The sequence below is a fragment of the Anthonomus grandis genome, chromosome 3 (genome assembly GCF_022605725.1).
Source record: "Anthonomus grandis grandis chromosome 3, icAntGran1.3, whole genome shotgun sequence".
Classification (NCBI taxonomy): Eukaryota; Metazoa; Arthropoda; class Insecta; order Coleoptera; family Curculionidae; genus Anthonomus; species Anthonomus grandis.
The window spans coordinates 15539859-15567028 of record NC_065548.1 but is presented as its reverse complement, the minus strand read 5'-3'; the positions used below and the strand labels follow the sequence as shown (position 1 = coordinate 15567028).

General features: G+C 33.1%; 1 protein-coding gene across 3 annotated transcripts in view; it reads left to right on the top strand.

Moving 5' to 3' along the window:
- Window positions 1-25493, top strand: part of LOC126734069 (protein neuralized) — an 84983-nt gene extending 59490 nt beyond the window's left edge. Inside the window, exons 1-8 of one of the 3 annotated variants that reach the window (XM_050437577.1) lie at window positions 11726-12125; window positions 21619-21791; window positions 21894-22512; window positions 22577-22943; window positions 23029-23232; window positions 23291-23396; window positions 23478-23675; window positions 24070-25493. In XM_050437577.1, coding sequence (XP_050293534.1) covers window positions 11996-12125; window positions 21619-21791; window positions 21894-22512; window positions 22577-22943; window positions 23029-23232; window positions 23291-23396; window positions 23478-23675; window positions 24070-24333 — 2061 coding nt within the window. In that variant the 5' untranslated portion in view covers window positions 11726-11995 and the 3' untranslated portion in view covers window positions 24334-25493. Of the gene's footprint in view, window positions 1-11725; window positions 12126-16656; window positions 16752-21618; window positions 21792-21893; window positions 22513-22576; window positions 22944-23028; window positions 23233-23290; window positions 23397-23477; window positions 23676-24069 lie in introns of those variants that run through there. The other 2 variants (XM_050437579.1, XM_050437578.1) reach the window with 2 other exon arrangements.
- The last annotated feature ends 1677 nt before the right edge of the window (window positions 25494-27170 follow it).

Genomic DNA, 27170 nt, shown 5'->3' with positions numbered 1-27170 from the left:
AATTGTTTACAGGTCTATTATGTCACAAAATCTTGATCTAGGGCTTCATTTAATATATGTATTTAGTGGCATATGCATAAAATATACTAATACGTTGTACAAATATATCATAATGCACATACCGAGGACAACCGTCGGCGAAATTTAGCCATAGGCCATTTCGCCACTTAACCAACTGCAGTCCCTATGTGGCTACAACGTAGAAGCAAATATTAACAAAAAAATAAACATTTCTGTAATAGAAACTTTTATTCAAAACGAAAATGCGAAACCAAATTTTTAGTGTTGTACTATATTGGTAAACCTATGAATTATAATTTATATAATAACTAGATTTAATGAAAGTGAGTTATAAAGTTTAATACAGTTGTAAGAAAAGCTTTTTTGAAATGATAAATTTTATGGCTAGGTATTGAAAAATAATGAAAGTCTCTTAAATTTAATTTGTGCACATTTCGCAGCTCTAATTTTTGGTATATGTACTTAGGTTTCTAACAGTCCAAACGTTTTCTAAAGAATATCATATAACACAATTTGTATATATTATGCACGTTAACCATCCCACCACAATGAAGCAGTAGTTATATATAAACATATCAAGAACATTGCACAACTTTTTTCTCATTTTAAAATTTAAAATGTACCTGTCGGCACACATTTTTCTCTTCAGTCTTCATTTTTATATAGTTCTTTGTAACAAGCCTTGAACATGTTTATCAAATTTAAATTTTACATCCAAATTTAAACCCAAATTTTTGACATATTCAGAAAATTGCAAAATTTCATTATCTATAATTAGTTGAAGTCTATTTGTAAGTATATTGACTTTTAGAAAAAAAAGAAAGCATCTCTGTTTTTTTGGAAAGGATTTTTAAATTATGTTGCTTAGAATCTTTCAAAATGGTTTGTAAATCAAATAATAAAAATAAATCAATTTAGAAAAGACGCCGCACTTTCTGGGTTAGAGGGATCAAATTTAAACAAAAGTGTTTTGAATTTGTGAAAAGATATCTGAAATATAACACAGCAAAAAGCAGAGCGCCAAAAATTGACTTCTTTGTGGTACACTCAACACAACTGCTTTCGAGCGAGAGATGTTCTTCACTCTAACGACCTGACCTGTTAGAGAGATTGGGTCTAAAAAACATGTTAAGGTGTCATCAAATCCATAGTAGGACAGTTTAGAGCAAAGAAGATCGTAATCTATCACATCGAAGGCCTTTGAATGGTCCAGTAATACCAATATTAATGCTAGCTTTTCATCAAGGCATCCTTCAAGTATTATCTGTAATATTAAGTTGTACGGTGAATTACGCTATGTTTTATGTTAATTATGATATTTGGATATGAGCTACCCTTTTCAGAACTTTGTATAGAATAGAAACTGACTGGACGCAAATTTAAACAGAATTATTTTTAAAGTGCTTGGAAGTGGAAGTACCATTTTGCTAGTGAAAAGATACTGGTTTCCATTAACCGATTTTAAGAGGCAACCCGACCGCTAATTTTTACTAAAAATATAAAGTTGCAATCACTAAAATCGAGTAAAACGAATACTGCTTAAGATTCATTTAATTTTATTTCATTTATAGTTATGTCACCTATCAAGAATAAAATATGCAGTAGGATAATTTAGATTGTATCTATATTGCTATCTGTTTAACTAGCTACTAGAAGTAATCAATTTTCCACAAATATCTAACCGTATCCTGGAAAATGCGGTATATAGTATGAATGTAAATATTACATTTGCAGTAATTTATTTATTCGAGGTTAACAAGACTAAACATTTCCCCTCATACGAGATTCAATTCGTCTACTCGCGTTTGTTCAGTTTTGTGACTTTACTAACTGTTTTTTTTTGGGAAAAAATGAGACTCACCAAAAAGGAAATAACATGGGAATTCCCGCCAACTTTTTTTCCAAGAAAACCCAGACCATGCAGAATCTCTTATTTCTCACAGAGTCCTTTAGAAACATCTTGCGTATTGTTATCGTTGCACCCCCGCATCGTACCTTAGAGGCATCCCTACGGACCTTTAAAAATAAAAAAACCAAACAAGTCCTTTTAAAGATACCTAAGAAATCTGTGGTGCGTGTGCACCTTTACCTTGTTATCAGGTGACTTTCTAACAATAGATTTCTATTGTTGTCAACTAATGGTCTGTGAAAGAAAAAGTGCGCCCAGTCCGAAAAAAGGGATTTCTTTAAGATGGCACACGTGCATCAGCTGATTGTTGCGATCAGCTTTTTGTGGACTTAAATTTTAAATGGAATGTCGTATTTTCAATTCGTTTTGCCCCAAAACATATTGCATTTACCTATACTAAGATATCTTATGTATGCATACTCTTTTTGGCTTTTCACTTATTAGTTGTGTGCTCGCTTATCTTATCTTGCAGCTTGCAATTATTTATATAATTTTAAAAGGTGTGCAGCGAAGGACAGTTATTCGTTAACAGATTAAAATAAAGTGTGCACACTGTAGTAAATATTTCACAACATTTTCAAAAATATCTACACAAAACCGATAGAAGACTCTTCAGTCAACAGAATATTAATCTTATATTTTCCACCTTCTAAAATTCTAATCTGAAAAATCAAATTATTGTAACCTTTTCAATCAGAAACCAAGGCGAGGTTCCCTCTCAATAAAAATAATATAACCTTCCTGCGAAACTACACCTTCATCAATATCTTCTGCCTAAACCTCCAACTGAAATCACCTTACTTACGCCTTCTTTAGTTGGCGCTCATTGGAAAGCAATCAGCTCTTCACTGCATTCAAAATTAAGTTTATTGAGATGAAGAAGATTGCTCGTGATCAGATAGTCGAATCGTGATCAGTAAGTCGTTTTAACGCTATTACTCTTATCTTTAGCTCTTTGGTAATCATACAATCTCTATAACTTGCTCTCTCCATTGATGCCTTCTATAGTATAAGTTGTATCACTGGTATTAAAAGTAAACGAACTAGCGTAAGCAATCTTAGTACCTAATTATTCTTTCATCTTAATTTTTTCAACACAACCTTTTCCTTTCAAGAAAAAGAAAAGAAACCTTAGTAAAGGTTTTATTTCTTTTAAAAGGGTTATGTTCATATGTAGCAATTTAACCGTACGTTAGTCGCTTCGCTCATTGAATACTGATGCCAACATGCTCGGTACCTTTTGACTAAGAAGCATAGCATAGGGCATTCAAATTTCAATGTCTTTATGTTACTCGATGCGTTGTTATCGTTGATTTATTTTAAGTGGGTGTGGCTGAAATGGGTAGAAGAACTTACCGAAGAGGATTAATTTGCCTGAAAATGAAGATCTGGGTGATCAAAGCGAGGAAAATATTCTTTTCGAGAATAACCACCCGTCTCAGTTCGAGTCAGAGCAGAATATTTCTGAAAGTGATTTAGTTCCTTCTGACGATGATTCGGAATCCAATAGCACCAACGGTGTTAGATCTAAATTTTATATTGATAAAGACCGGACATCTAAGTGGATGAAGATGTGTCCACCAATAAATGTAAGAACACGAGCGCATACATAATTACACATTTGCCTGGTCCTAGAGGTGATGCAAGAAATGCCTAAAAGTCAAAAAAGAAGTGGAAACTTTAAAACTTTTTATAAACGACAGAATTATCTCAGTAATGGTTACTTGCACCAATATTTACATTGAATGTGTGCGCGAAAAGAGACCAAGACACAAGGGAAACTGACGAAATAGAAGTAATAGTATTTATTGGGCATCTATATCTAAGAGGCACCTTGAAATATTCTTGTAAAAATAGTTCTCTGTTGTGGGATAACTGAAAAGGAAATGGCCTTGAATCATGCAACTTGACAATAAGTGAGTAACGTTTTCGCTTTCTTTTGAGGTATACAAGGTTCGACAACATCAATTACCGAAATGCTCGTAGGGAGGGTGATGAAATGAGAGCAATTAGAGAAGTGTGAACTATCTGTTAACAATTTTGAGAAAAAATATTCGCCGAGCGAATACCTCACAGATGAGCAGTTGCTTGCGTTTAGAGGTCGTTGCTTATTTCGGTAGATACCCAATAAGCCTAGTAAGTATGGTTTAACTCGAAAAATTCATAAATTATCCCAAAGATGCTTGTCATACACTTTTATAAAAGGTAAAAACACAAAATCTACAGCATCACAGAAACCATTCTGTGATGCTTTTATAATAGTAAGTATGGGATAAAAACATTTGCCTTAGTGAACGCTAAAACAGCATACACAGTCAAACTGGAAACTTATGTCGGCCTCCAATCACCAGGTACATATCAGCAAAACGCAAAGGACATTGTCATGAGAATGATAGAATCAATTCAGTACTCCAATCGAAATATAACAGGAGGTAAATGGTTTACCAGAATCGTATTGGTTAACGAGTTGTTAAACGAAAAAAAAATTACTTATGTGGGGACAATTCGCAAAAACAAGAAAGAGAGTTTTTGGCTTTCAAAATAATTGCACCCTGGTTTCCTACTGTCCCAAAAAAATTAATGTAGTATTGGTCATTTCTACGATGCAAGTTATAGAACAACAACCAGCATTTGCTTTTTTAAATAACAAATTTATTGAGAACAGGGACTAACTTAACTTACAACTAACTTGATTGATAGATAATGACTACATCGATTACTATATTAATAATTGTTGCCCTTGTCTATTACATTATATTTATAGGTTCTAAAAATAATAACAATACAAACTAAGCTATTTCTAAATAAAGTATGCAGGGTCAGCATAAGGTGGCGGGTTGGTACCCGTAACTCCTCCCTCCTAAGAAATGAGCCCAGGGGTGAATTATATGACAATATGGCTCGGATTCTGTAGGGTTTCTTCGTCGTCACTGTTCGTGGTGGTGGTTTAGTTGGGATGTTTTCTTTTGGTCTGGATCAATTTTCTTGTCTTTCTTAGCAATAGGAAGGCGGCTACAGTGGTCATCAGGATATACAGGATGATGGTTCATACGCTAACATTTGTTATATGGACAGGTCCTTGGCTGGTTTCTTCCATTTTCTTGGCTTGGATGTCCATCATGGTTTGAATGTTCTTAAGTTCATCGAAGTTTAAGCTATTGAGTTCAAAGGGAGTAAAGTTCTTGCCAAAATTTCCATTTGTCTCTTAGCATAATTTCCTAAAGGAATCGATTTTTGTATTCCCAGGACCTAAACTATAGCTGTTCTCAATCCGGTGTTGAACGGGTGGTTGCTTCAATTGGATCGCTGCAGGTACTTCCGACGATTCTTGTTCTTTGAAGGTTTCTGCAGGTCTTCTTTCAGCTTCCAGGGATTGTACGGTCTTCAAACCGTAGAAACGGACCCAAATATGGCGATTTTTGTCCAGTATTGGAAAGACCGAACTACCGACTGCGCCAGTTATAGGACAACAACCAGCATTTCCTTTTTTAAAAAACCAATTTATTGAGAACAGGGAACAACAACTAACTTGATTGATAGATAATGACTACATCGATTACTATATTAATAACTGTTGCTCTTGTCTATTACATTATATTTATAGGTTCTAAAAATGATGACAATACAAACTAAGCTATTTCTAAATAAAGTATGCAGTGTCAGCATAAGGTGGCGGGTTGGTACCCGTAACTTGCATCACGATGATTGCATTGGTGAAGCAACAAGCAGCAGAAACCCGAGATGATCACTTTTTACAACCATACTAAAATTTGTGTTCACTTAGTTGATCAACTTTGTCAAAAAAATTATTTTGCAAGAAATACAAGAGGCTGGCCTATGGTCATATTCTATAACTTGCTAAATATTTCCGCAATAAACGCACTATGTGTTTATAAAATAAATAACAACATAGATGGCAGGGTTAACCGAGCAACCTTTATTCAATATGGGAATCTTTGAAAGGAAATTGGTTAACCAGGATTTGGCAAATATTAAAGGATGGTGCGACTGTACTTTATTGTCATTTAATGTTTCAAAGACAAATATTTTAAATTTTAAGTGTATTTTAAAAAATGTCTGCTTGCCATAAGATATTTGTCTTTGATTAAACATAGAGAATCTTATAAGCCATATTTTACCAGTACTTGAGACTGCTTCTTCAATACAAAAAGTATTCTTCAATCATTCACTGAATAAACGCAAATTCCACCCGTTCATCATTTACTATAAAATTGCCAATACCCAAAGTTTTGTCATGTGTGAAGAAGATATATTTTAACCATATTCCACTGTTGCTTAGAAATACTATATCTTAAAAATTATTTAGGACAGGAGTTAAGAAATTGATATTAGAACAATTCTTTGTTTAAAAATTAAAACAAAATTAATCATTAAGCTATCTATTGGGAAAATCAATACTGTAAATAAAATCTATAAATTCGTCTTAATGATGGTTATAAAATCCAAATACGGACAACGATAAATAGAAGCGTAAGAAAGTCCTTGGGAAAGTAACCATATTATATATTTTGTCTGTAAATTATACTTACTGAACACACAGATTAGAGAGAGAGAAGCTACTTACATCATTTATTTTGTTACTTGAGTGCAATCATTAAGGTATATCGGAGAGTCTTAGCATAGGAAACTGTAAAACGAATACAAATTTAGAAATTCATGTACTGGAATTACACTTTAAATATAATCAGTATATGTGGTTTCGCAGTCTTTGTAATAAGTTTACAAAGATGCACAGCATATATCACAAAGAAATTTTTAATCAGAATCTTTTATCTAATGTTAAAAGTGATTTTTTTTGAGATAAGTTTCAAATAATATCTTCTTTCTGCTCATCATTATCCTTCATTGATCTATATGGAATGTTGCTATTGTGACCACTTGCGATTGACTCTGGTTTGGTATTAGAGAGATGAAATAAGCAGTTACAGTCTATATTTAATGATGCTTCCCGGAAACACGTATAACAACCAATAGTATTTTAAGCTAAAATTCCTAGGTAGACATTAAATACAGCATGACAGGAGATGAGATATAATGACCGTTGCAGGATAATCAAGATTCTTTCCCTATATTGTCCAATCAGTTAATGCCTATTTTAACAGGGTTCTTAATAATTTATTATATAGTGCATTTCTTTCATCGGAAAAGAACAAATTCATTTAAAATTCAGGTGTTTTTTTCGTTTATTTTTCGAGCACGTCAATTAGCTTTGTCACTTGCGCGTTTTTTGCAATAAAAATTTTCTATACAGGATACCTCAAGTAAAAAATATGGCGTCAACATTACTTTTTTTAGATGGAACACCTTGTATATCATGTCATTTTACAATTCTATGATATTATTCTAAATACTTTTTGTATAGCATACCATATGCCTAAAGTCAGGAGTTTATCAAATTTGACGTCATAGACTAATGAAACATACGAAATGACAAAATAAAAATGTATTGAATATTTATTTCAACTGATGTTCAATTTGTTGTCCATTTACTTCAATGCTTTTTTAAGTCAATAAATAACCAGTTAAACGTTTTCAATCATTTGCGGATAGATTAGTCTAATTTCTTGTCGAATTCCTTATTTTAAATAATCATTATTTGGTCTATTTACAACTTTGGATGGGACAAATAGCCCCATAAGAAAAAATCTGATGGAGTTATATTCGGTGACCTTGGAGGCCACGCAATCGATCCTCTTCGTCCAATTCATCTGTTAGAAAAAGTTGCGTCAAGAAATTGTCGAACGGCGATGGCAAAGTGAGGAGGTACCCTGTCTTATTGAAACCATATCTTGTTAATAGTTATGTCAGGTAATAAGGTCTACTTACTTTCTTAAAAATCACATAAAAAATTAATGGTGGCGTCATAGTTTCTATTTGAAACCAACATTTTCATTGCAAACGACGCATCGAACCAAATGGACAACAAATTAAACTTTAGTCACTATAATAAATCTAGAATAAATTGTTATGTTTTAATTTCACATGTTTCGTTAGTCTGTTACGTCATATTTAATAAACTTTTAAAAAAACAAAAATTGACTTTAGTTTTTAATTTAAAAAAACGCGTAATTGGCAATACTAATCGATTTGTTCAAAAAATAAAAGAAGAAAAAAATTCCTGAATTTTAAATGAATTTGTTCCTTTTATCGTGAATGCACTGTAGATCGTACATGAACTTATGATTAATTCGTATTAAATAAATAAATGTATAAGGGTTAACAATCTATTTGACTTTAACAGAATTTACGTGCATCGATACGAAAACTGCACCTGAAATGAAAACGAGCAGTTCACACTGGAGCTCAACTTTGCCCCTAGACGTGAGTCGAAAGCCGACGACGAAGATATTTAGTCACTCTCGGTATTTTTGGTTCTCATGGAATAACAAAGAATACGAGGAAAATTTGTTCAAGTCTTGTGGAGTGTTCATCATACAAAAATGCACATGCACATATCTGTTACGTGTTTTCAGCTATTTATTATAAGATTTATAAAACTAGAATAAGCGATTCATTATGTTTTGGCCATTTTACCTTAAATAAAATATCATTTTTATAATTTCCTATATTATGAAATATTGCATCTTTTACCTCAAAAAATGGAATATGGAATCAAATCAGTTGCTATCTCAAGATCATCTTAATATGTATTGACAGCCAAATTCTAAAGTCAAGACTGGATTTGAATGGAGTTCTCAAAACTAGAATTCTTTTTCTATATATCTATATTCAAATTCAAATTGTTTATTGGTGCTAATACACGAATATTGTGTTTACATAAGTCAAATAATACTACACATAAAAATTACATTCGTCAATCCGTTAAAATATAGAATAAAATTAATATAGTTTAATTAAAGATTAATTAAAATAAAATATTAATTAATTAATAGTCAATTAAATTAAATAATAATTTAAATAATTATAATAGAGTAGACGAACACAAATAGGATTAAAGGACATCAGTATTTGAAAAGTCATGTGCATAAAATTGATCCATAGAATAAAATGATTCACTGATTAAGAGCTCCTCCAAACGTTTTTGTCGCTACTAGTAGTAGCGACTTACTTATAGTAAACGACTTACTTATAGTAGGTGGAAGCTGTCTCACGCAAATAGCTAATGCATTAAATAACTCGAGCGCATAATTTAGTGCAACTCTTGACCTCTTTATTCGTAGCCAATCCAATTATTCCATATTTAACCTCTTGTGCTATAGTTTCGGAAATCCGTATACTAAGCATTAAAAGTTCACCCTCTATTAGAATTACATACGCAATAGAATTCGTTGCTGTTATGAATAATGCTGTAATTATTGAAATGGTCTGCAAAAATGAAAATAATATTTTCATGTCTGAATCTTGAATAAATCAAGATTTATCGATAAATTTAAGTAGGAAATTTTTGGTATTTACTTCCTTTCATAATTAACATATACTCCATAATTATCGTTATTAAACAATCAACCTTGTATGCACTCAAAACTTATTTTACTTATAATTTTTCAATATAATTGCGAAAAGGATGATTTACGACCAAACATAATACAAAAAAAGAAACAGGAAAATTTATCTGCATGTACAGCTACAAAAGATATGTGTATTTTCCTTGATATACAAAATCTGTATATGATTTATCTGTCTGCCTACTTTTGTTTAAAAGTGGCTCTATTTCTACTATGGCTAAATGTATTTTTAAGTTCTAGACAACTTCTGGAAATCCCAGGAAAAACCAGCATTTCTGAAATGTGGTACCAAAAATTCTGGAAGATCCCTGTTTCTCTAGAGTACTTTAAGGTGTTAATGGAATCTACATTCTAAATATTTGGCATTCGAAAAAAAAAATATTTTAAAACAGGATTAAATAAATGATCAATGAAATAAATATGTTTTTTTTTTATAAATTAAAGTAGATAGTTTGTATCATATCAATTATATATTCAAATATTAAATAATATCAATAATATTCAGAATTTCATGACAATGTCATATTCAGTTGAAAATAGCTTCAACTATTTTAGAAATATTAAATGCTTTTAAATTTATTAGAAAAATTAACAAGAAAATAATTATGAAAACATCTTGTCGGACTTGCATTGTCTTATTTATTTAATGTAACACGATGTTTCGGTTGGTAAGTATCTCCAACCGTAATCAAGTGTAAACTGACTCAGTCAGTCACCGAAACGTCGTGTTACATTAAATAAATAAGACAATGCAAGTCCGACAAGATGTTTTCACTGTACCATTGTCTACCACCTTCAAAAACAAAATTATTATGTTTATTAAATGAAAGAACTATAAAAGGAAAAGAATTATTTGATTACAGAAATTCAGTAGAACACAGTCCATAATAAATTTCCATGCAGGTCCTAATCACTGAGAGAATAGGCAAAAATCTTTTCAGGCTTCCTTTTTACTAATATGACGTAAGTTGGCTCATACTTCTTTAAGCCCCGCACTTAAAGTAAAATAATTCACTTCTTTAGGGTTCGTTGCTTACTAGTAGTTTATGTCTGGGTTTATGCCGTTTGATGTCTGGATTTTACTTTTACATTTTAAATTCAGCTTCTGAATATTTTCTTTTAAAAGCCATTGATCATATCCAATAAAGTTATGCTACTTTTAATTTTTTATGCTTCAAATGCTAAAGTGTTACCCCTAAGTGATGCTGGTCATTCATCATAAGTTTATTTTGTATAATTTATTTAATTTGGCTTGACACCCGCTGTATATTAAGAAATAGCATTTCCGTCCATGAAGTTATCAAAGTTTGAGGAACAATACAAGTGGTTTGCTGTACTTTGACTATTATGCTTTGTATAGTTTTTATATAAGTTTAATAGCTGGGTAGACATTCAGAAACTGACAAATAGACCAACACGTGCATTAGCTTTTACTATTTTATTTAAAAATAAAATAATTCAATTTTTTAGGGTTCATTGCTCGCTTTGTGCCTGGATGTATGCCGTTTCATGCCTGGCTTTTACTTTTACTGGATCTATATTTTCTTGATATTTTACATTTACATTTTCAATTCAAATGCCGAATATGTATTTCTCTGTAAAAGGTATTAATCATATCCAATAAAGTTATGCTACTATTGATTTTCTATGCTTCACGTATTATGCTACTAAATGATAATTTCATTGAGTGGTACAGACTACTCATTTTTTTTCCTGATTTCCTTTTAATTTATTTCTAAATTATAAGAGTATGTGGAACAATACAAGTGCAAGTTGAATAGCTGCACATACCTTTCGAAAGCTATAGAATACAGCCAAACATTGTACTTATTGTCACCAAGCTACTCTATTTAGTAGTTCACCTAGTAAGCTTGTGTAATTAGTCTCGCTATTTTGAAATGTATATTCATTTACTATTTTATTTAATGTCACAATTAAAATAAAATAAGAAGAATTGCTCTTCTATATAGATAATGGGATTCAAATTACCTTCCTTATCTATGCAATTTACATCTATTCACCAATCCTTACTCATATCTGGTTGGAAAATCCCAAATTTTCAATTTCAGGTATCAATTCCTAAAAACTGAGGTGACCAAAACCAAAAAGTAACCTTTTTTGAGAAACTTATCCCTCTATATCACATCTGCTTTTCAAAACCTTCTGCCGGTATGATCACAGTTGGCGTGTGTCTCGTCTCCGATTGGTCGTGGACGCGTGCCGACATCTGTCCCACTCCCCCACCAATATATCGAACCTCTTTTGCTGTAAAATGCGCCACAGCCAAGCAGTCAGTCCGAAACAAGATTCGGAGTCGATCGAACGTAGTTTGTCTACATTCAGTCCAGCTCTGGGGGGTCGCGAAAGTACGTAAGTTTAAGGTGACATTTGCCGGGTTTACATTTTTTTTATGAAACATTAACAATCACTCAAGAAACATTCGTTTAGTGAACTGTCCGGATCAACTTAGTGACTTTTAAAAGTGTAACCAGTGACTTTCGTAAAGCTTTCGATACGGTCGCGTTTGCATTAATGTGTCAGAGGATTGATTTTGGGGTAGGAAGTTGCTGAAGCATTTATGGGTGTAAAAAACGAGCAGGCTTGTCAGCAGTGCCAAGCAGAAAACGTCGAGTGTAAGGACAAAAAAGGGTTTTCGCCGTTAAAGAAGATGAAGGTCCTCAAGAAAATCAAGAAGAAGATGGGACTAGGTGTGTATCTCTTCTGTTACAATGTTCTTTGTTATATTTTAAAATGCTGTCAATTGTCTGTATAGATTGACATATATTACATCATACATGGTGTACCAACAATTTTTTTCCTGTTTGAATGTCTTCTGGATTTCTAATGTGACAACTTTTTTTATAAGTGTTGTTCTGTTGACAGTTGGACTTCTAGGCTTTTTTATAGTTATATTGGTATTAATAAAAGGTCATTGTTGATCACAAGTGGGCTAAAACTTGTTATCAATTGATATACAAATTTCATATAATATTACCTAGTGGTATTGAAATAGGATTTGAAATAATAATCTTTGCTATAAACTCTATACTGTTGAATGATCGTCTTCGTGTCGATATGATATTAGAGATTCTTCACTGGATTCAGATCTATATTCTTGCGCTATATGATGCTATAGCTTTCATAATCCCTATACTAAGCATTAAAAGTTAGATAGAATTTATCATTGCAACTCACCACTATTGAAATATAAATATTATGTGCTTTCTTGGTGTTTTCTAAGATCATAATGTCTACAAAAATGAAGAATTTGAAATAATAATCTTTGCTGTAAACTCTATGCAGCTGAATGTTCGTGTCTCTATGAACTCTATGAACGAGATTCTTCAGGGGATTCAGGTCTGGTGATTGAAAAGGACTTTTCACTTGTTACAGGCTTATTGCATTTAAAACAGTTAATTGTTGACAATATTTTTTGTCGTTCTTCCAGTTGTCTATTTCGAATATTTTTAATTCGTTTACTTTTACATCATCATCAATTCTACAATATTTATTTCCTAGGGACCTCCGAAAACGTTGAGTAATCGCATAGTTCCTTTTGAAATTTATGATTTTTTTTTAATTTTATGTTTTTATTTCAACTGCATTCTTTTTTCACATATAATAAACACCCCACATTTAATATTACAAACACATTGGCAGTTTTAAGTGGAAGCGGCGACAACGCATTCATTGATTGATCAGTATTGCTAATCTCCATATTATTTTAATATGCCATCCACCCTGACACACCCACAATCCTACAATTTTCACGAGGATATTAAGCAATTTAAATTTGCAAACGTTTTTCGTCAGCCGGATATAATTCGGGTTAGCGGCCCGTCTAAGTTTTGCGCAATTAGCTATAATAACTTACGGGGTTAATTGGATTAATTATTGATGAACTGGCAAATTAATTTGACCGGGTTAATTTTATGCAGACATAGAAACCGTAAACAACCGAAATGCGTGTGCTAATTTACATTAACCGTTGCGTTTTTTTTTGTTGATGCAATACGGCTTAAATATCCGGGTTTTCGAAATTTTATAAATAAGTATTGTAACAGGTAAACTGATTGCGGATTTGCGGCTCGGTATTGATTTTAGGCAAACTGGAGCAATCGTTTTTATTAGGATTCCTCTTTCATTTTATAGGTTAAGGGGCAATCAAAAAAGCTATTCAGCTGAAACGAGCTCTTAATTTAATTTTTTAAAAGTTGGTAAATTCGTCTGAAATTTTGTTTAAAATTTCCTTAATTATTTTGGGTTATATATAAGAATTTATTACAGTTAACATCTTTATCAGTTCTATTCAAATGTATCTAACAAGTCACGTGTTACAATGACAACAAACAGGGGGACCGTAAATACATTTCCGACAATTCACTAACGGTTTTCAGCAAGCGTTTCACGAGGGGACCATTAGAAGATACTTCATATAGGCTGTAAGAAGTTTAATCGATGAAGCATCGCTTATTTGCTGGAACTAATCCAATGATTAATTGATTTGATCGTAATTGCAGATATCACATTAATCATTCATGTAAAAAATTACTGTCATATGTGATGAACATGAAAAGATTGTGGGATTATACTGCCGCTACTCTCAGTTTTTCTTTCATAATTGTTTGGCTTAGAAATGAAAAAAAAAACATTCATGAGAAAGTCGAAACTTACAAGTTTTCAGCGCCATACCAAGTATTTATGTAAATAAAAAAATAAAGGCACTGCCCATTAAAAGCTATTATGTTTACCCAAAAACCACATTAGGTATGGTAATTATTCAGGCCTGGGTACTTCTGTAAACATGTAAAGTATGGGAAAATCTTCCATCTCAAGTTTGTGATAAATCTTTATGGTTTCTTTATTGAATTTTAATCGCATTTTTGTAACATGATGTCAAATTTATGATTGCTATTCGGGCTTAAGTGATTCTTAACGGCAAAAACAAAAAGACAAACGTAAGTGAACTGAAACAATCTCAGATCACCGCTTGTTTGCCTTTAACGTGATAATTAACTGCGCTCATTGTGAGGAGCGTGAGACCATAAAAGAACAAAATATGACGTATCGAGATGGGGCGAAGAGAGAAGAAAAAAGAAAATATGAAGATTCCCCGTGTCCATATTGCGACGTTGCGTTCTTTGTGTGAAAAAGGCATCTTCTCACGGTCTTTCTTTGCCTCGTGTGGCCGATTCGTCGACCAATCACTGCGAGAATCATAAATTTATATAAGGTCTAAGAATAGGATATCCACCCAGATTGCACACAATTTTTTTTGACAACGATTTGTTTATATTTTTACACCTACTTGATAACTCTTGATATATCTTAGCAGCTGTTCGGGCCAGACACATCGAAAATGTGGTGATAATAAAATATGAACTCACACACCGAGTTCCAAAATAAACTGACAACATTAACGGAAAAGTTGATGCCATTGAGGCGGCATCATTAACGGGGTACTTTTCTATTTTAAAAATAAATTGGTTTTTTATGAGTTATTGCCCCTTTATACTCCTCCTGGGAATACACAGGAGTAAATAGGGTTTTTAATGCTGTTCTAGCTCTAGTAAATTTGAAGCACCCACAACTATAGAGCAAAAGGGAGTTTTGGCAGTGAAGGTCTTAAAGTTTTACATTTTGTCTCTGTGTAATGAATAATGAAATTAAGCTTAAAGGGATTAACACAAGTTCGGTGCTTGTTTTTCTTTTAAACTTCTGATTATATTTTTAAGAATATTAATTTTTAAGAACAAATAAAAATGTATTATTGGAATCCATTGGTCTTGACGGGATGGGTGGGATATCCAATTTTGATAATAAGTTTTTTCTTTGTGTACCAAAAAGGCCTTTAATAAACCTCAAAACAACTAATTAAATACAAAGAAATTTATTTTTTTTAAGGATGTCTAAGGATGTATTTTTACAGTACATAAAGACGTTGTCTGACAAGTCAGCACAGTTATTTATTTCATTTATTTGACTAATAAATAAAGTAAAATCCCTCAATGTATTTGAGGTCCAAGTACGTATACCCAAGCTTTTCCTTCAGTATGAAATATTCGAGTAAAATTTTAGTTAAAAGTCTTACATAGGTCTGAAATTTCTGCGATAGACTTGATCCAAGCCATTTAATTTATTTAACCTACAGTTATTTTCTACTAATAAATAAATGAAAATTCCTTAATGCTTTTGATGTCAAGTACGTATACCCAAGCTTTTCCTTCAATATAAAATATCCGGAGTCTTGCAAAACCTCCCCCTAGATTTTATTATTAGGGTGCCTTCTCTAGGACAGATGCGAAAGATATCTCGGGAGATTTTCCGTCCTAGACAGATGTCTCTAATGTGAGGTTTCTACGACCCACGAATATGAAAACGCCCCGGGTTTATTTTCGGGAGCAAAGGAACGTGGTTAAATCCCTCAAAGTAAATGTGCAGGGGTTAGGGGATGCTGCGGAAAAAGAGGGTGAAACTCAAGCATTCGGAAGAGCTAAATAACTTTAATGAACATGAGTTTTTACAATATTTTCATCTGATATCCCCCTTTCAAAAAGACTATATTGTTTTTCAACTGTATTTTGCAATTTATTGTTTACAAGCAGGAAAATGTAATAACTTTATAGGTATGTAAATGATTGTAAAGTGTATTGGCATTCTCAATATGGATATAAATCGGCCTAGGGGCTGTTAAAGGGTAAAGGTTAAAACACAAATCGAAATGTAAACGGTAAAAGAGTGTAGGTACGGCAAAAAGTGAAACCCTGCCAAGATTTATTGGTATCGCGTGAATAAGACAGTGGCGTTACGAGGTCTAGAAATTATTTGTTCAGCAAGTCTTCATATTGCATAAACTCTATAAATACTTGCAAACGTTTGGTATTTAAACTCCAGGAAAACTCTGATATATATTTAAAATACAGAGTGATGTTTCGCGGCTGCCTTCACCAATAACCGTCTTAATTATAACCTTCAGTTCATTACCATCTAAGCCTTAATTAAATTCAAAACTTAACCTTAATCACTTAGGCTCTTCTGATGTTTCCCTTAGGTAATAATCCTATCAGATATACCATTAAACCTGACTAATATTGATGACTAATCAATAAACCGATAATGAGCAGATTTATCGGAATTCAGACACTCCGTCTATGCGCGACCTCACCATAAACATTGTTGGCTTACGTAATGTAACGACACGACCATTATAAAGCCGCCTTGGTGGAAGATGCTCACCATCGAGAGTATACCGTGGGAAAACAGTGAACATGGTGTTCCTGCTACGACGTCACAAAGAATCGACGGCTTTCTTGGAGCTTAGCACGCATACGGGGGTATGTTAAGAAGTTTAGTTGCTAATTTTTTTTGATTATTTTTTGGGAGAACACCCTAATCCTTTTTTCCAATATAAGCATGTATCTGCTTCTCCAGTGACAGTTGTCTTGAAAAAGGTATGGTCCAACAACCCCCTGACCAAGTTTTTGTTTGATTAGTCTAAACTACTCTTGAGTGCAATAAATTTCTCGTCCAGCATTTTGGCATATTATTTTATTTATTGAATGTTTTTTTGCATAATGTCTCTACAATTAATATTTCTATACTATGACCCTGACTTCCTTCAATATACCTTTTCCAACAACTTCAATAAATTCATTATTTTTTAAATCCTTACTAAGCGCTTGCTTTGCTATGATACGGATGGGTTCGATGGGTTCGAACTCATTTGGCAGAGAGAACCAGATAAGAAATTACAGAAGCACAATGAACAATATAAAGAGGATCATTTTTTCCATTAGTATAGTGCAAGTTGTTATGTACCTACAAATAGCTGAAGCCATTTATATTTTTTTCAAATAGACAGTCAAAAGAAATTTGTCAGCTGCTCGGTATAATTACTTTCTTTCCTCACAGACAATCGCACATAACTTGGGACGTCTTTTCAGACTTCAAAGATTTCTTTAATTTTTTTTAATTTGTAATTCCTGGAAAAAAAGGATTTTTCGATAATCTGATAATAATCCTGAGGTTCTTTATATGGAAATTTGATAAAGTACTTCTCGAATACCTCTGGTACGACTCGGTACTACCAATCACTTTACCTTACCAAGAATTTAACTACTGGGTAGCGATAAGCCTCGCGCTAGAAATTCAATTAATTTTATGTGCTTGAGGTGCTTAAAATAGTAAATGGAAAATTCAGTAAACATTCACGGGACATATCGTATCGGTGGGCCAATAATAATTAAAAACGTTTTAAAAAAGAAATCTCTTTGACGCCCCTTGAATTTTTTTATCGTGATATATTTAAATTGAAGAGGTGTGGCGCGCGATAAAATTATATACGAACCCTATCATTTCGTCCGTTGTTGATAATTAGTAAAATGGTGTTTTTTGGCTTATTTAATTTATTTATAACGTAAATTAAAAGATAAAATAACTGAACATGTGTCAGCATTGGGATCTAAATCTGGATATGCCACAGGGGAGCACGTGTGTCAATTTCATTTTCAAATTTTCCAAGGACTTAATTTAGGATTTCAGCCCGCCCTTACTCTATGTCTGTGTGGGATGGCAGTCGAGGGTCGGATTAAATTAAAACCCTTGGGTAATTCTACTAAAAAACTTTTTTGTATAAATACACTCTACATGTTATTTAGGCATTAGAAACTCCTCCTACCAATAATCGGTTATGGTAATTTTATATTTTGGTTAAAGTAGTTTTTAATGTTTGACCAAATCGGGACGTTTTACAAATCTGCTATTACTTGATTACCATTTTATATTTAACACAATAATTCATATCATTTTGATAATTGGCCATACGAGTATAATAAATGCAACATGTTAATACTTTTTCCATAAAGATTCAGCGGCACAATAATAACTTTACAGTTAAACATAACACGCTGGATCGCTAACACATTACACAAAGATAACTAATTAATGATAATAATGACTTCCGTATGCCAAAGAACATTATTACGTAGGTATAGAAGTAACCGGAAAACCAGTCTCCCACGTATGTAAATCGGTTACCGTTTGCGTAAATTATTAGTGTATTATAATGAGCGCAATTAACTTTTTAGTCTTTAAAAAATCCTTATACGATTCCTTGCGGAAATTGGATCTCGGAGACTTTTCGATGCAAATTATATTTAACAACGGCAATTTTCCGGTAATGGTGAGAATGGTGCCAAAAGAAAGAAACCTTAAAAATTAAATTATTTTAAATCGCGTGGAATAAACTGTTATTCTCATTTATAAACAAACATACTGGTGACCGATTGTTATTTTTCGGACAATAGTTACTTTAAAGTTTTCTTACGTTTATCGATTAACAGTTTAAAACCTTTTATACTAATTTACACCTTCGCATGTATGTTAAAGCGTAACTTCTTTATTATATTTTGATTTAATATTATAATTTTTGAAATATTCCAAAAAGTCACAGAAAAACATGTTTTATTAATATATATAAAAAAAAAGTGAACTGTTGTAAAAACAGTTTTCCAATTTCAATTATCTCAATTGTTTTACCCTAAATGAAAACATTCTATATACAAAGCCAGTGCCATAAAACCTTTTAAACATCGTTATTTCCCCAGTATGCCTTTGACGTACATGGTATGTTTAATATGCTTTCCCCATTATCCGCCTGTGTAATTTTATTTTCCCCTTTAAACTAAACTGTGCTGCTGACAAATTTCAGACAGAGCTCCAGGGCCAATTTTAATGAGCGTTGTGCCCTGAATGGCCCCAGCTCGATAAAACCTATATGTATATATATATTTTGCACTAGGGGTGATTCTACAGGAAAATAATCAGAAAAAAAGCTGATTTTTTATACATTTTACACTGCTACCGTTAATGCAAAATATTGAAATATTTCACACTAAAACTTGCCATTAACAATTGGCAAATATGTTGAACAAACTGCTATTAAACATTCCAGCTCGTCTCCCATTTGCAATGCATGTTTTAAATTATTGAAATGCAAATATTCATATATGATGCCCATTATTGTGTTTTTTTATATATTTACCTAGACTGTAATATAAGATTATGAAACAACCTACTTAAAATAACAGGGAGAAACTACATATAGGTACGCCCAAAGGATCTAAGCTATATGCACTTAAACATGCACGTGCGAACAGACCGGAAACCGGATATAAGGTGTAGAAATTCGTCTTTACCCCTGAAGCATTGGCTTGTAAAAAGTCCTTGTTGTCGGTATAGTACCCTTTTGTTATCCACGACATTTTCATTCATTTACGCCGCCTTTAAATCAAAAATAATTACAATACCGCACTTCAAGGCGAAGAAGTGCTTATGGCGAAGAAAAATAAGGCCTGGAGTATCCCCATATGCTACGGTCTGCAATGTCACATTCAGGGATAACAGAACAAAAGCGCCCACATTTTATTGATTCTTTACGTAAAACCATTGATAATTTAGTTTTCCAACTAAAATATAGCGTCATAATGACGTACGTAGGGAAATAAAGTGGAAACGTTACTTTTAATTAGGTTATAGATAAAATTAAATTGAGAAAACCGACTATAATTACAGATCTTAAAATCGTTGTTTCAGATTTGAATCGTTAAAATTTTATTACCTCCTGCTCGACAAGTCGTTAAAGCCTGTCAGTTTTTCGAAATCTTTTTCGAGACAACGATTAACTCATATTAATACAACATATTACCTGTGAGATAATTTCGAAATTAATCGGCTCCAATTCTAATTCTTTACGCGTGATTTAACCGAACACGAATCGGAGATTATGGTCTAATTTATTTTAGAAGAGATCCGAGGCCGCTCCGTTTCCCACGGTGCGAAAAATGATGATTATACCGTGGTCCGATCACTTTTAAGTTTTTGGATTTCTCAGAAAATTCTTTGCATTTTGGTCTTTGGAAATTTGGGTCTCGCCGTCCCGTTTTAAAAATTGTTATTAAGGAGGGTCTTGTAGTAGTGTCTTTAATTAATCTTTCTTGAATAGCCAAGTATTGTCTAGACATCACTAAAGAATTCAGAATGCAACATCATTCAAATGTAGGGAGCTAGATACCTAGTTGTCAATTTTTAAACAAGGCATAATGAACCAGTTACAATTTTAGTTTCTCCAACTTAGAAGCTGTTTATGTTATGAGAATAATATATGAAATTGTTCATTAAAAATAGATAAAACTTGATTGTAAATAATGAAAAAATAGGACCTATATAATTCCTAGAATGTAAATTTTGTAAACCAACACCGAACAATTCTAACACGAAAATAATCTCTTTAAAGTTTCTTAATTTCTTTTATTTTAAAGGCGGTAGTCTCGCTCATAGCACACCATGCTTGGCCGTTCATTCATAATGTAACAATACCCACCGGTTCTGTGCTCAGCTGCCTGCAATTTTTTACGTTTCGTTACCCTTCCTTGGTTTTTTAGCCCGAGTAGTGTTTTCGGTATCTAAATAAGGCGAAACGAAGAGTATTTCACAGGAAGCTTTGATTTCAACGCTGTTTCATTGAGATAATCAGGAAGGAAGACCTAAAAAATCAGGTGAACAATTTAATGAAGCATATTGGTTTCTTGAGTGCGCACCCATAAACTCAATTTAAAGAGATCTATCTATCAAAAGTAGTATCTGATTTATGTATAATTTCTTGATATTGCTTAAGCCAGAATATACATTTTATTAATAGGATTTTTGAAAAAGGTTAAAAGTACTAAAACCAGTGCACCTAACGGCATATATTGAATATACACAAAATTTGGCTTGGCCTCCATTTTTGCACACATGACATTTATCAAATCTCTTTACCTTCACATCCACCAGGTGTTAAAAATCCGGCATATACGTGAGGGGTGACCAAGCAACAGCTGGTCCGGCTTTATTTTAAACTTGGGGTGAAAGAATATAGCATATGAAAATTCCAGGTAAATTCAAGGTGTATAACATATAGGGGGAGATCTGGGATCTATAGGTAGGTTTGGTTTTGGCGTTTCTTGATTTTTTTTCGAGGGTCCCATGACCTGTATGCCCTCTCTTTGTGCTCCCGTCGTTTATCATATATTTTTTTGCAATAGGGTAGTTTTTTATTCTATCAAGTGTGCGGATGTACAGCGTGAGAAATAGGAAGTATTTTTTTATTTATTGTTACAATAATTGAAATTACAATACTTATCTTTTTTATTTTTGTTACAGCTTCTAGATCCTCATCTCATACACATAGCACAAACAATCTACCTCCACTGCTGTTTCACAACGTTCATGGTGAAAATATTAGAATATTCCGAGATGGTACTGTTGCCAAAAGAGTGGAAAGCTTTTGTAAAGGAATTGCTTTCAGCAGCAGACCAGTCAAGGTTAACGAAAAGGTACTTTTTTGTGAATATTATTTAATTTAGGCCATTTTGTTGATTTTTTATTAGGTTCAGTAGCAATATCAGTATATTAATTATTTTTTCGTCTTATTTCAGGTTTGTCTAAAATTCTTGGAAATCTCTAACAACTGGAGCGGTGTCATTCGCATTGGTTTTACTTCAAACGATCCAACCAATATGCGTTATGGACTACCGAAGTATGCATGTCCGGATCTTACCAACAAACCCGGATTTTGGGCGAAGGCACTTCCAGAAAGGTTTTGCAACCAAAACAACATTTTGTTCTACTACGTTACCTCCACCGGAGATGTACACTTTGGGATTAACGGCGAGGAGAAAGGAATCTTTTTTGGAGGCGTGGAAACCAGAGGTCCTGTATGGGCACTAATTGATGTTTATGGAAATTCGACTGCCGTGGAATTTGTTGATATTAGACATCAGCTCAACAACTCAAGATCAGCCGTCACACCGACACCGCCAGGGTGTGAGGCACCAGTGCCAATTGCTCATCCACGAACACCGGATCCAGTAGATCGGATAACATATCCAATGCAGCAACTGCATATTCAGCAAATACCTAGCCAGCCTCAGATTCCCACTAGCGTATCGCAGAGCCAAGATCTCAATTTGCCTCTTCTAAGGTTCCAACCGCATAACGTTAACTACCAAGCGATGCCGTTGCACAGGACTAGAGGAAGAAATGTCAGATTTTGTGGTAAATTTATTGTTATTTTAAATAATTGGCAGGATTCTAACTATTTTTTTTTATAATTTTACAGGTGGAAATAGAAGTGTTGCAATGAGGACTGACACAGAGTTCTGCCAAGGATACGTTTTCACAGCCAGGCCTATTCAAATCGGAGAACGAGTGGCTGTTCAAATACTGGCTACTGAACCAATGTTTCAAGGATGTTTAGGATTGGGTCTTACTTCATGTGACCCAGGAAGTCTTACCACCTCAGATTTGCCAGATGACTCAAACTTCTTACTAGATCGGCCAGAGTATTGGGTTTTATCTCGGGATTTTGCAAGAAACCTTAATAAAGGAGACGAAGTTAGTTTCTGTGTATCCCCGACCGGAGAAGTGCAGATTTCTAAAAATGGAGGAGCTCCCTTGGTGGTTATGCATGTGGATCAATCCCTAAGGTGAGACATTGTTATATTTCTGTTAATATACACAGCTATTCTTGAAAAATTATTATCTTTCACTAAAAATATTGTTTTTTTGCAGGTTATGGGCCTTCTTTGATATTTATGGTTCAACTCAACGTATCAGGGTGTTAAGCGGTCACACCCCAACCAACTTGACCACTAGTCCTTTAAGGAATTCATCCAGTCAAAGTATTATAGATAGGAGACATATTGCAACGAGCGAATCAATCAATAGTCTTAATATGCAAAATGAGCTCTCTAGACAAGGAAGCAATAGTTCTAGGTAAGTTAAATGATGATAAGGTTACATTCCGAAATCTAACAAGCATTTTTTACTTTAGACAAAGCTTGGTGGTAAGAGATGCTGAAATTCTACCAGTACATGCTTCTAGACCAACTCAGACTCCTCAAAACGGACGGCTGTGTTTCCCTCAAGCCGATATACAGGTAATTATCTTTTAAATCGATCAGCTTTATTAGCGGTTGCTTAAATAAAATGATTCTAATAAATTTCTCTTATTACTTCAGGTTCAGCCAGCTGCTAACGGAGGCGCAGTGCTCTCTGTGATTCTCCCGCCAGCAGCAGCAATAAATCACCACGGTTATGGAAATCATACCTCTTCGCCAATGTCACCTGTTACCACTATAATGGCGCCAGTTCCGACGACATCTAGCGCCATTGCAAGTGGAACAATGATGAGCAACTGCAGCGCACAATACGTCGAGGTGAGTTATTGAGATTTTTTATTTAAAAAAAAATCTACCGGGCGTAAAGTACCCATTATTCGAATTCTTTATAAACTATAAACTTATTACTGCAGTGCGTAAAGAAATCTGACTTATTTCTTATTTAATTTATATTTTGTCGAAATATATAAGCTACCTAAATACTCGCTTTAATTTCATTATGGACAGAAAATTAAACGCGACAGCGGTAATACCCAATACCAGAAAGATACAATTCGCCCTGCTCTAATAATCTTTTCAAGAATCAAATTTGAGACATACGAAAATGTTTGAGACATACGAAAATGCTTAAGTAATATATTTTTGATTCGTACTCTTACCTTGCATGATATACAGCTGTGTGTATAAAATACTAACAGTATTTTTTTTCCAGCCAATCACCGCCTCAGATTCCAGCACCTATTCAACTCCTTTGAGCTGGGCAGAACAAAATGGCACTGGTACTACACACACACTAACGGCCGGCGCTGAATGTACAATTTGCTATGAAAATCCGATAGATGCCGTTTTGTATATGTGCGGACATATGTGTATGTGCTACGACTGCGCATTGCAGCAGTGGAGAGGTAAAGGGGGCGGTCATTGTCCCCTATGCAGGGCTGTTATTAGAGACGTTATTAGGACATATAAATCGTAAGATGTCTTTGAGTTTAGTTTTGAAGTTGTAGTAAATACTAGTCAATATTTATAATTTAAAAACATGGTTTTTAATGGATTTAAGTGGTGGTTACTAAGTCAATGTATTTCTCTTTCAATATTGGTTTGTCTAAAAAGTTAACAATTTATTTAAGAAAAAACAATATGGAAGTGGAAATGTATGTAGAGTTACTATCAAAGTGCTTCCAACAACTGTAGAGAACTTATAGTAAGACTGAAAAAAAGATTTTTTTAAAAGTTTCTCAAAAGTTTGATTATTATTGGACATGATAGTTAAACTTTTCTATGATATGTATAATTTTAATACTTTGGAAGGAGTGTGTTAAGTATATTATGCATTTTATAATTTGTATTTAAATCATATGAAAAGTACACCAACCTGTAAAGTCTCCATATACCTCCATTCTCAAGAATAAGTGAGACTTTTTAATCTTTAGTTAACATTGAGATAACTAGCTGCAATTCAAGAATCTATTGAATGCTGTTTAGTTTTTTTTTCGTTAGATTTTAAAAAAATTGGATATAAAGTGGCTTGCACGTCCTATGCCAGTAAATTTCCTGGTTTAATGAAAAACGTATTTTAATAAGAAGGAACCTCTAAATTTCCCTTTAAAGATTATTCTTCTAAACTTTTGCTGCAGCCCTTTATCCTAACCCTCTATGTTAACCGACGGTTAAAAAAACTTGGAAAGAGTTTAACCAAAGAATGTTTATCATACTTAGTTAAATACCGGCTAAGTATCTTAGCTAGTCGACATATTTAGTCATATCTGCGAATAAGCAGTTTAAACATTTAGCTTTAGCGTATTTGTCTTATTTATTTGTTATTTTCGATTAGCATAAGGTTCAAACATTTTTCAGGATTTAGATTATATTTTTTATACCAAATAAAGGCCAGTTTTATACATGTCGTATAAATCCGCTTTATATTTGCCCATCCCCATTTACTTGTTATATATTATCCATTGTTGTAGTGCGTATGTATATGTAATAAATGTGACTCTGATGTTTCTGTTAATTTATAAAACATTCAAGTTCTTGATATTTGTATCGAATAGTGTTTGTACATAGTATAGTTGTTCTAGTCATTAAGAATACGTACTGAGTTAATGCAGAAATGTTATTAATATTATTATGCAACTGTATTAAGCGTAAAAACGACTATTAAATAAAAATGTTATTTAAACGTAAAATTAGTTTTCATTTTCTTCAGGTGCGTTTCCCCAAAAAATATCAAAATTTTCAACAGAAAAATTTATTTTTGAAGACGGGAGACAATGGAGAAGTAGCAATTCGGACTTGAAATGTTGTAAGTTTTGAAAAGTGACGACGTTTCGGTTGAACTATCCTCCGTTATACTACAGACATATCTAGAGCATAACAGAGTGATATACAAATGTAATTACTATACAAAATATAGTATCCTTCAACTATTTTTTCAAACATGGCAATAAGAAAAAGTCAAATGGAGTCAGATCTGTAAGTTCCATTTACTCCTAAGAGCCTTCTTTGAAAGTAAGGGGAGCTTGAAAGAGCGTTTCTTTGATATATAATCAACATCAGACTGATGTTCGAAGATAGAGATCTTTTGTAAAAGACTCTGGCGTAGTTTAGAGCTGAAGCTGACGAACTTTGATCTAAAGTTTGAAGTACCTTGGAGCCGTTTAGGACACAATAACATAAGAAGAATAATAATAGGAAAATATTCGCAGTTTCGGAGCCTAATAGTAGTATCTCTAAACATAATTATTAACTAAATTTCGATTATATCTATGAAAGGCTTAAACAAAATTCAATTAGCACCGGTCAATTTAAACTCAAGTTATGGCTGCGGTAAATGGGCATTACGATCACTTGTGAATCTAGACTCACCCCTTGGAAGCGAGATATAAGTTAGGGATACCTTAGGGTTTCTTTTCATCTTTAGGTTTCTAATTAGGGACAGCAGATTGAGCGGTCAAAGGACCACCATACCCATTGGACAAAAATCAAGATTTTTTTATAAAAGGCAATGCTAAAGATAGGAAAAGGTCTTATAGAATAATTAAAACCAACAGGCCAGACTTTTACGCAAATTTATACGCCCTCTAAACTGCAGGTATTATTATGGTTCACTCGATGTTTATACCTTTTAGTTTTGGATGGACTATATAAGCAACCAACATATATTGTCCTTGAGACATCTCTAATATTTTAAATGATTTGTTTTATTTATATTCTGCTATAGCGTGCAATCAGATTACTTTAATTTTTTATATAATTCTTCATTCTTTAATTAAATTTTTTCTTTTGGCATTTGATGCTGTTTTGATTAAAACCCGTAAGAAAACATTAATTTACAAAGTAAATGGAGACGTGAGCTGTGCGTAATAAGGGGTTTAGCATCAGTTTTATTGTAGCTCAGTTATTGTATTATATTATTCAAATAAATTAACTTTTCTACTGATTCAGATAATGGAAACGGAACTATTTAGAAAAAATTATATTTAAAAATTAATCTTTTATTAATTTTGCTCAGAAAAATCCAGATTTACGGCTGGGTATTAATGAACCCCAAACCAACTTCACCAAGCTCCTTTTCTGCTTGCAAAAAGTCTTCGATGAATAATCTTTTCATTTTTTCTCTTCTCATCTGTAGTGATAACTGTTCCAAACTATGCAGTTCGTGACGCATGTTTATAAAGTAAGAATTTAGACCTATGGAGTTTACTGGATTGCAGTCAATATCTTGCATTGGGCTAAACTTCATAATTTGTTCGTTTCTATAAAAATAATATTTAATTACCTATTTATCACTGTAATACACATACATATATA